Source organism: Oryx dammah, unplaced genomic scaffold (genome assembly GCF_014754425.2).
Source record: "Oryx dammah isolate SB20612 unplaced genomic scaffold, SCBI_Odam_1.1 HiC_scaffold_13, whole genome shotgun sequence".
Taxonomy (NCBI): Eukaryota; Metazoa; Chordata; class Mammalia; order Artiodactyla; family Bovidae; genus Oryx; species Oryx dammah.
In genome coordinates this window covers 51,444,829-51,454,290 of record NW_024070197.1, presented here as the reverse complement: position 1 = coordinate 51,454,290, position 9,462 = coordinate 51,444,829, and the positions used below count along the sequence as shown (strand labels likewise).

Sequence of the window (9,462 nt, the reverse complement as noted above, 5' to 3'; positions counted from 1 at the left end):
GCCGCCCTCGGGCGCCCGCAGCGCGGCAGCCGCAGGTGGGGGACTGCGCCTCGGGCCTGAGCGCCGCCGTCCCCGCCTGGCCTGCGCGGCCAGCCCGGCGGGCTCGCCTCCGAGGGGCACTTGCCGCTGAGGTGGAGCCGTTCGCACCAGCCGCTCTTGCTCCTGCCCCCTCCCCCCCCCCCCCCCCTCCCCCCCCCCCCCCCTCCCCCCCCCCGCCCTCCTCCCCTCCGGTCCTGTCTCCAGCGGGAGCGCGAGACGCTGGTCAGGCTCCGCGGCGCAGCTCGAAAATGAATAATCGCCCCCAATTGACTTGAATTCCTCCGAAGCCGACACCGCGGCCGTCCGCCGCCCGGGATCTGTTCGCTGTGTTTTTTGCTTTCTCCATTCTTCCTTTAAAAAAAAGGCAAAACAAAACCAGCCAGCCAGCCAACCAAGACTCCGGTTTGTTGATCACCTTTTTTTTTTTTTTTTTTCACCGTTTGCGGGATTTGCAAACCGAGTTACATGCATGTCCAGTGGGGGCAGGTTTAATTTTGACGATGGAGGGTCCTACTGTGGAGGCTGGGAGGACGGCAAGGCGCACGGCCATGGCGTCTGCACCGGCCCCAAGGGCCAAGGCGAATACACCGGCTCGTGGAGCCACGGCTTCGAGGTACTGGGCGTCTACACCTGGCCCAGCGGCAACACGTACCAGGGCACTTGGGCGCAGGGCAAGCGCCACGGCATCGGCCTGGAGAGCAAGGGGAAGTGGGTGTACAAGGGCGAGTGGACGCACGGATTTAAGGGGCGCTACGGGGTGCGGGAGTGCACGGGCAACGGGGCCAAGTACGAAGGGACCTGGAGCAACGGGCTGCAGGACGGCTACGGCACGGAGACCTACTCCGATGGAGGTAGGTGCGCCCGGCGCGCGGGGGCTGGCGGAGGAGGGACCTTCTTCTCTCGCTTCTTCTGTTTTATCTCTGGGGAAGTCGAGCTTTTCCCTCCAGAGGGCCGTGGGTACCTGGGGCATTTCCTGGGGCTCCCTGGAGGCCACAGCGGCCTTGGCTACAGGTTGCCTCACTGCCTGGTGGGGGACAGCGCCCCTGTGCCAGCGGAAGGGTGTTGGGGGCTTTCTGGGAGCAGTGCCAGGCCCAGGAGCCTCGGAGCTGAGCCGGGTGTTAGTGCATCGTCCAAGAGCAGGCCGGAAAGGCCAGGCTGGGCCCGCGGCCTCCTCTGGGACCCAGCAAGGGCGCAGGGGGGCTGGGAGAGGCCCCCCCCCACCCGCCCTGCTGGCCCAGCTCCCTGGGTGTCGGCCTCTGGGAGTCAGGCCCCTGCTCTGCTGCTTGTTTTTCCTGCGGTGCCTCCGGGCCTCTCTTAGTCCTGATCAACCCAAGCCAATGGAGAGAGAGCGGCTGGGAGAGCTAGAGGCGGGGGACGCGAACCCAAACCATCACAACAAGGCAATAAACTTCTAGGTGGTTGGACGCGGGGCTAGCGCTGTTGGAGCAGGCTGCTGGCGGGCGGGAGGGAGGGAGGCCCATCTGTTTAGCGCGAGCCCAGGAATCTCGCCTTTCAGTGGCTGAATCATTTTCACCGTTAGTTTAGGGATGCTCCGTGCCTTCATTCCAAGATGCCGCCACATTCCCGGCTGAGCCGGCGCCGGAAGCCAGCGTGCTGCCCGCCCTTCGCGGCTCTAAGATGGTTTCTGTTCAGGGAGCCCTGGCTGTCCCAGACACACCAGTGTCCACTCCTCAGGGCATCTGAGGGGTGTGAGGCACTTCTGTTCCTGGAAGCCAGACCCCAAGCAAGCCTGCTCCCCAGAGGCCCCTTCCCCCCTCTGGGAGCTTATCCTGATGAGTGGCTCCCTCTTGGCGGCTGGCTCATTTTTCAGGCTTGGATGCCTGGGAAAGGAGTGGGAACTGGAGGGGACTTGTGTGCTTCTGCTGGGCACAAGAGTCACAAACGTACGTGCGGTCCCCTGCTTGCTCTCTGAGGCTCCTGAAGCTTGTGCTAAACACCTGCTCCCCGGCCACATCCAGGAGTGTCAGAGGGCCGGAGAGTAATTATTATTTTGGCTTATGCAACTAAGAGGCAGGGTTCGTTATTCCTGCGAGGGGAGGAGGCGTGGGGGGCAGTTAATTATATAACGCTCCTGCCTGTCAAAGCCATGGCGCCCCGTCCCAGGCGGCCTCTTCTGTGCTGTTGTTGTTTTCCTGGAGTGGGTTGGAGAGCTTCCTTGACCCTGGGGTGCCAGGGCCAGGCCGAACAGGCAGCCTTCCTTGGGTTCTAGGCCGTGGGCGTGTGTGTGTGTGCAGGCACGGCGAGGCCCAGGCATCAGATGTGGGTGGCTGAGGTGGGCGGCCAAGCAGCCTGGCGCTCCCAGCTGGGCACTTTGGGAGCCCAGGGCAGCCGTCACCCGTGGCTCTGGTCTGGCTGCTCTGCAGATCCATCCTTCTGGAGCTTCTGCCAGCTGTGTCTGTGCCTGGAGACTGGAGCCTGGGAGGAGAGGGGCTGGGCTGGTCCCCCGTGGGACTCGGCAGGGTGTCTGCCAGGGAGGTCCAGCACTCTGGTCGGCCCCCCTTCCCCAGAGATCTTCAGTGGCCCATGGAATTCTAGCCTCTGTTCATCAGACACCTCCCGAGTGCCTATGAGCAGGTGCCCTCGCGGAGCTTCCATTTTAGAGGGAAGGGTGGTGGTTTCACTGGGAGGAGAGGATCCCATCCTGTGGGGGCCATGAGTGTAAGATAGGCTATGTTGTTGTGAGAAGCGCTGCTGTCATTGGGTGGACATCCTTGGGTCTTCATCGGCTACCAACCAGCTCCGCTGTGTCCACCCCCTAAAATGCTTTCCTCCACATCATCTTGCTTGAGTCTCACAGGTTGCAGGGGAGGGAGTCATGTCCACCACCTATCGAGCCAGGGAGGCCCTGGAGCCCATGGGACAGTATCGAGCCCCCAACCTTTGGTGGCAGAGGCGAGGGTTTGAACCCCCAGTCTGTCCAGGGTGGGACCCCGGACCCCCCTTTCCTCACTCACATCCCATCACCTGTGTGCCAGCCGAGGTGGGCACAAGGATGTAGGGTGCCAGGCCAACTTGCTGCCTTTTGGTTGGCGACAAGGCAGCACAGAAAGTCGAACTGACCTTTGTGGCCTGGAATAATCAGGCCAGACATCTGGGGCTACTGGAACCCGGTCCCCACCTCTCACTAGGAGGGGTTGGCTGTTGAGAATGTTTGCCTTCAAGCAGTGCGCGGGGCGAGCAGAGTTGACATGATGTTTCATAATCCACCAGAACTGAGTGGTGGTCTCCACGCCTGCTCCCAAGTCAAGTGGTAGGCGGCGTGGGTCATGCTTAGAGAGGGCCAGCAGAGCCTTAACGAGCTCATGGTCCTGCTTCCAACCCTCCTTTCCTCTGCACACGGGGATGGGGATGTGGGGCAGGCAGCCGCCCAGTTCCCAGTGCTGACTTGGGGAAACGGTGATTTTCATGAATAATGCACCAACGGCAAATGTATTCTACATTTAGCTGGAATTGGTATGGAATCCATTTCAACTGGGGACACTTCTGCCAACTCCTCCTCCTCCAGGTTCATCCTCCCCCAGGCGCAAGGCCGGCATTGCTCACTCAACCGAGCTGAGTGGCTTCCACTGTCTGTCGGGTGACCCTGAAGAGATGGTGAGGCCTGAGGGCACAAGGGTGGCAGGAGCACACGCTGTGGGGTCGACATCCATTGGGCTTGAGTCCCATTTGTGCATCTGCTCTTTTCTGTGACCTTGGGGTGAGTTACTTAACATCTCTGAGCTTCTGTTTCTGAAGCCATACAGAGGGCCGATAGCGATGACTGTGAAGTAGGGGGGCCTAATTGAGGTGGTATACATGGCAGAGCCAGGAATAGAGGAAGCATTCATTATTATTTAGCACCGTTTTATTATTAGAGTTCACATGCAATGACTGTCACTTACAATGACCGCTATTAGAACCAAAAGCCAGACATGATGATAATGATCATGAAAATGTTGATAAATGGCCATGCTCAACACTTACTGTGTGCCGGGCATGTGGCGAGTGTCTGCATGACTACAGCACTCAGTCCCTGTTCGTTTCCGGGCTTGGTTTTCTCCTTCCTCCCATTTCCCACTTTGGGAAGCAGAGGCTCAGAAGAGCCAGGTGACCTGACTGCTGCGTACTGGGCGGCACCTGGAATCACACTCAGGGCTGCAGTTCCCAAGCTCTTGCTTCTGTGTGGAACACCTCTCTCTGAACTCCCTTGTGCAAAGCCCTATCCTTGTTCTTTCTCTCCCTCCACACCCTCCTTCTCCTCTGGGGGCAGCAGAGGAGTTGCAGGCAGGTGCACACGGCCAGACACCCCACCCGGGCCCTCTTCTGCACCTGATGGACCCCTGCTTTGCTGCACAGGTAAATATTTCCTGCCGGGTGCCATGTGCACAGGATCCCTCAGACCAAAATTTACCCCCCGCAAATAAAACCCTCCCACAGCCCGAAAGATGTGAGTCATTGCACACACCCGGCCGCTCCCCCTCACATACAGATTCCGTTCACTGGCCCAGATCCCTCGGCCCACACGAATCACACACGCCCACAGTCAAAATTCAGACCCCCCTGCGCCTGCGTGCGCGCACACAGTACACGTCACCCAGAGACGGTCTCCACCCTGTCCCCCAAAACACAGCCACGTGCGCCCTCCAGCTCTGTTCACTTGCCAGGTACTCCAGGTCCCCCCACCTCCACTCCTTCCGAGAAGTGGCTCTCCCCGTAAAGAGAGGGTGCCAGCCACAGAGCAGGGCTCAGGTACATATACAGGTCTGCGGCTTTGTTTCCACTTTAAATACACATTTAGGCAGTCAGTACCCCCCCTTTAAGTGGGAGAAACCCTCTATCAAAATAAATGACCATTGGTGCTTGGAATATGTGAAAAGTGAACTTTTTTTTTTAAATCCAAATGCTTAATTTAGGAGGAAGCAGGTCCATGGACAGGGATATTGCACCAGTAGGAACTCATTTCAGAAACGAAAGGGAGTTGCAGATGAAAGTGTGTCTTCAGAGAGTCTTTCAGCCCCTTTGGTGAAGGAAAAGGCTCTGTGAGGTGAAAGGGGAAGGGAAAGCAAATAACTAGTTCTTTGTTGCCACTAATAGCTGAGGGAGGAGTGTTACTGAAAAGTCCCCTCACCCAGCACAGCCCTGGAGCAATTTGACGGGCTTTATATTAGGAAGCCTAACTGAGCTGGTGAGGATCAGCACCCTCCGAAAATAGCCATCCACCAGGTAGCTAGTGAGTAGCCCTCGCTGACAGTAACAGTTCATGCAACAAACCCAAGGACAGGAGACTGTGGGTCCATGTTCTGAGGATGCCTGTGGAGAGAGGAAGCCCCCAGGAAAAGGTGGTGATGGTGGCATGAGGGCAGGGCCAGGAGCGTCTGCCATTTTTCCTCAAGACTTTCTCTTCCCCATCTTCCGCCAGGCCTCCACAGCTCTAAAGACAGCTAGCTATCAACCCTGAGCTGATAAGTCTATATAAAACACTCCTCAGGTCCTTCAGTGTCAGCACAATATTAGATTTTTGAGCCCTGGAAGGACAGGTGATGTTTGAATTTTCTGCAGCGATTCGTCCCCTCTTGGATCAACTGCTCCCCAGTTTGTAGTTTCCTGGCTTGGGAAAGGGCACGTGGTTGATGAAAGTGGTGCTCTGTGGCGTCCTGGCTTTGCCAAACAGGCTCTGTGGACTAGCGCAAGGGGCCGGCTCGCCCGTTGTTCCGGAGACGGGAGCGGCCCGTTCAGCACCATGGAGAGCGCTCCCCTGTTCTGCCTGAGCTGCTGGGAGATGGCCTTGCTCCGATTCCCTCTGGGCACTTTGTCCACTAAGACCTTGTCTACTGGTCGGTTGAATGCCTTCTCAGTGTCTCGGTGTCTTCTTATGAGCCAAGGGGGCATTTCCCAGCTAGGGTGGGCAGGGTTGGAATGGGGTCCTTTGGTAGAACTCATGCAAATAAAACCTGAGGTTTACTTCTGCTTTGGGTTGTGTGTGTTCAGTTCCCATGGGGTGTACAAGGGTTACAAGTGCACACCAGGGACTGCCCTGGTCGTCCAGTGGTTAACACTGAGCTTCCACTGCAGAGAGTGTGGGTTCAATCCCTGGTCAGAGAACTAAGACCCCACATGCCACGTGGCACAGCCACATAAAGAGAAAACGTGCACACCAGGAAGCGCACACACGGCAGCAAAGGAAGGATTTTGTCTGTTGCAGACAATGAAAGATGGTCGTGCCTCTGTTCTGTTTAAATCAACATCAATGGATTAGTCATCTGAACCAATTCTGCCCAATCTGCATGTAGCCATTTGAATTTAAATTTGAATTAATTGCAATTAAATGAAATTTAGAAACTCAGTGCCTCTGCCATGCTAGCTGCATTCCACACACTCAAATGCTGCTTGTGACTTGAGGCCACCACCTTGGACAGTGCAGAGACAGAACATTTCTGTCATCACAGAAAGTCGTCTTGTACAGCACCAGTGTGGAGCGTAAGAGTCATGCAGGAAGGGCTGTGTGTCCCACCACCGAAGTAGTGCCCACATACGGTGGTCACTCAGTAAATGTGTGGGATGAATCCATGGGCAAATGAAGCAGTATTTGTTAATTTCATTCACTGTCATCATTTCACACATCCATCCTGTTGTAAGAACTTAGAACTGGATGTAGACAGTTAAAGGGAAATTTTAAAACCCTCTAAAGCATCGCTGTTAAAATTCCCTGATTGGTTTTGTTTTGTTATCAGCTCTGTTGTTGCTCATAGACCCGCCAGCATTTTACATGAGTAAGATGGATGGGGTTGAATACAGTGAATAATAGAGAAGATGTTCTAATGCTGTGAGGCAGTTGTGGCCAGGAGATATTGCTGGAACACTGTCTAATGAGCAGCGTTCATTGTAAAATGCTAAGCAAGGGACTTTCCTGGTGGTCCAGGAAAGCCTGGATCCTGGTTGGAGGAATAAGATCCCATGTGCCATGGGGCAACGAAACCCATGTGCTGCAACTAAGCTCACGCACTCTGGAACCCGTGTGCCACAACCAAAGAAGGCTGTGTGCCGCAACAGAGAGCCTGCGTGCTGCAGCTGAGACCCAAGGCAGCCAAATAATTTTTTTAAGTGCTAGGAAACACAAGCAGAAAAATAAGTACCCTTTCATCTGTCCACTTTCTAATGGTCCCTTTTCCTCAGCTTGATCCATTCAGTAATTGAGCAGCATTTCCCAAGTTCCTACTATGCTCACAGCATAAAGACTGAAACCATTTTCAGTGGGTCCACCTGGCAGTATCTGCTGCGCCTGACTCTGTGTCTTTGTCCCTTTGGGCTGCTGCAGCAGAAAACCATAGACCAGGTGGGGGATGGGGAGGTTATAAACAACAGCATTCATTCCTCATGCTTCTGGAGGCCGAGAAGTCCCAGATCAGGGCGCTGGCAGATTCAGTGTTTGGTGAGGACCTTCTGGGTTGCAGACCACCGGCTTCTCTGTGTCCTCACATGGGGGGAGGACAGAGGAGTTCTGTGGGGTCTCCTTCGTAAGGGCACCAATCCCATTGTGGTGGGCTGCACCCTCATGACCTCATCATTCCCAAAGCCCACACGGTTCTGGGGAGATACAAGCATTGTCCATAGCACTATGTATACAGTACACAGTTTGCAGTAATGTAGGCTGTTGGAAAAGAAATAAGCAAATAAAATCTAAAACACAAGAAACAGCATGACATGACTTTTACAGAAGAATATGTAGTCTGGTACAAAACCATAGTATGTAAAATAATTAGGAGTTTCTCATGCCAGACTTTGGGCATCTCAAAAGGAAATGCCATAGGTGAGGGTTCTGTGAAGGGAAGGGAGAGCCCTGTCTGTCCTTAAGTGAGCCCCGGAGGCATCCTCAGAGGGGCACCTGAGCCGAGTCTGGATGACAGGGGGTAGTGTGGTCATTACACCAGGACTGAAGCTGCTGGCCTTGAAGGAGGCTTGTCCTCAGCGTTGGTTTTCTCATCTCCATGATGAAAGTGTTATTCACTTCAGTCATGTCCGACTCTTTGTGATCCCATGGCCTGTAGCCCGCCAGGCTCCTCTGTCCTTGGGATTCTCTAGGCAAGATTACTGGAGTGGGCAGCCATTCCCTTCTCCAGGGGATCTTTCCAACCCAAGGATCAAACTCGGATCTCCTGCATTGCAGGCAGATTCTTTACCATTTGAGCTACCATAGCAATTGTTTCCATATGTGTCATCTCACAAATTCCCAGGAATGTCAGTGTTATTGGTTTGGACACAGAGAGGGCTCCCTGGTGCTTTTGGAGACCTCCAGTTGAATCAAGGGTTAGTCTTGCTGCTGGTGCTGGCCTGCCACTGTCTGTTACCCCAGGCCAGTGTGTCCTCCGCCTGATCGTGTGAGTCACCTGGGAGGTGTGTTAACATAGATGGGTGGCCTCCTGGGTCTGAGAGGTACCCCCAGGAATTTACATTTCTTACAAGTTTCAATTGGTGCTAATGCTACTGGTCTAAGGACCCCACCTCTAGAACCACGGTGCTAGGCAGCCCTTTTCATCCCCAGCCACACAGTAGCTCCACCAAGGATGGTGTCCAGGGGGACTGTTAGAAATGCAGGTCTCCTATAGACCTGCAGGGTCAGAATCCTCGTGCTTGCAAGATGCCCAGGAGGTTCACATGTGGGCAGCTCCATTCCAGTTCCTACTGTGGCTGCACGCAGAGTCATCTGGGCACTATGAAAAATACCTGGTGCCTGGCCCCACCCAGAGATGCTGATGGGACGATCTGGGTGTGGCCTGGGTGTTTGAGTCCTTTTTCAAGCTGCCCAGGTGATTCTTATTCTTATGTGTTTGGTCGATGGCCTTGGATGCAGAGCAGCCTCAGCCACACGATGGGATCACTGGGATGGTTTGAGGGAGGGACGTGTCTGGGCTCCATGCTGCACCTCTCCAGCCAGGATCTTGGACGGTGGCATCCGGCTTGGGCGTGTGACAGAGGAGGCAGGGCTGAGAGTCACTGCTCTGGACAGAGTGTTTTAAATTCTGGGTCACACGGCTCACAAAAATGAAATAGACTAGCATTTCCCCAGCACCACATCCATGAGGGTAAGCGATGTTTCACGTCTGTCCCATCGCCAGCGGCCTCCTTCTCTGTGTCTCCTCTTTGTTTCTTGAAAGGATGCCTCTCATTAGATTTAGGGCTCAGCCAAAATCCAGGATGATCTCATCTCAAGGACATTAAGTTCGCTGCATCTGCAGAGACCCTTTTTCTAAATAAGAGCACACAAGAGATGTCCCTGACGGTCCAGTGGCTAAGACTCCACGCTTCCACTGCAGAGGGCATGGGTTTGAGCCCTAGTTGGGGAACTGATATCCCACATGCCAAACTGGCCCAGCCAAAAGTAAATAAAGATGTTTAAATAAGGGCACATTCCTAGGTATCAGGGCT

General features: G+C 54.9%; 1 protein-coding gene across 1 annotated transcript in view; it reads left to right on the top strand.

Moving 5' to 3' along the window:
* The first annotated feature begins 208 nt into the window (after window positions 1-208).
* Window positions 209-9,462, top strand: part of LOC120872970 (junctophilin-3) — a 31,183-nt gene continuing 21,929 nt past the window's right edge. Inside the window, exon 1 of the mRNA XM_040253728.1 lies at window positions 209-890. Within this exon, the coding sequence (XP_040109662.1) occupies window positions 509-890 (382 nt within the window). The 5' untranslated portion in view covers window positions 209-508. The remainder of the gene's footprint in view (window positions 891-9,462) is intronic.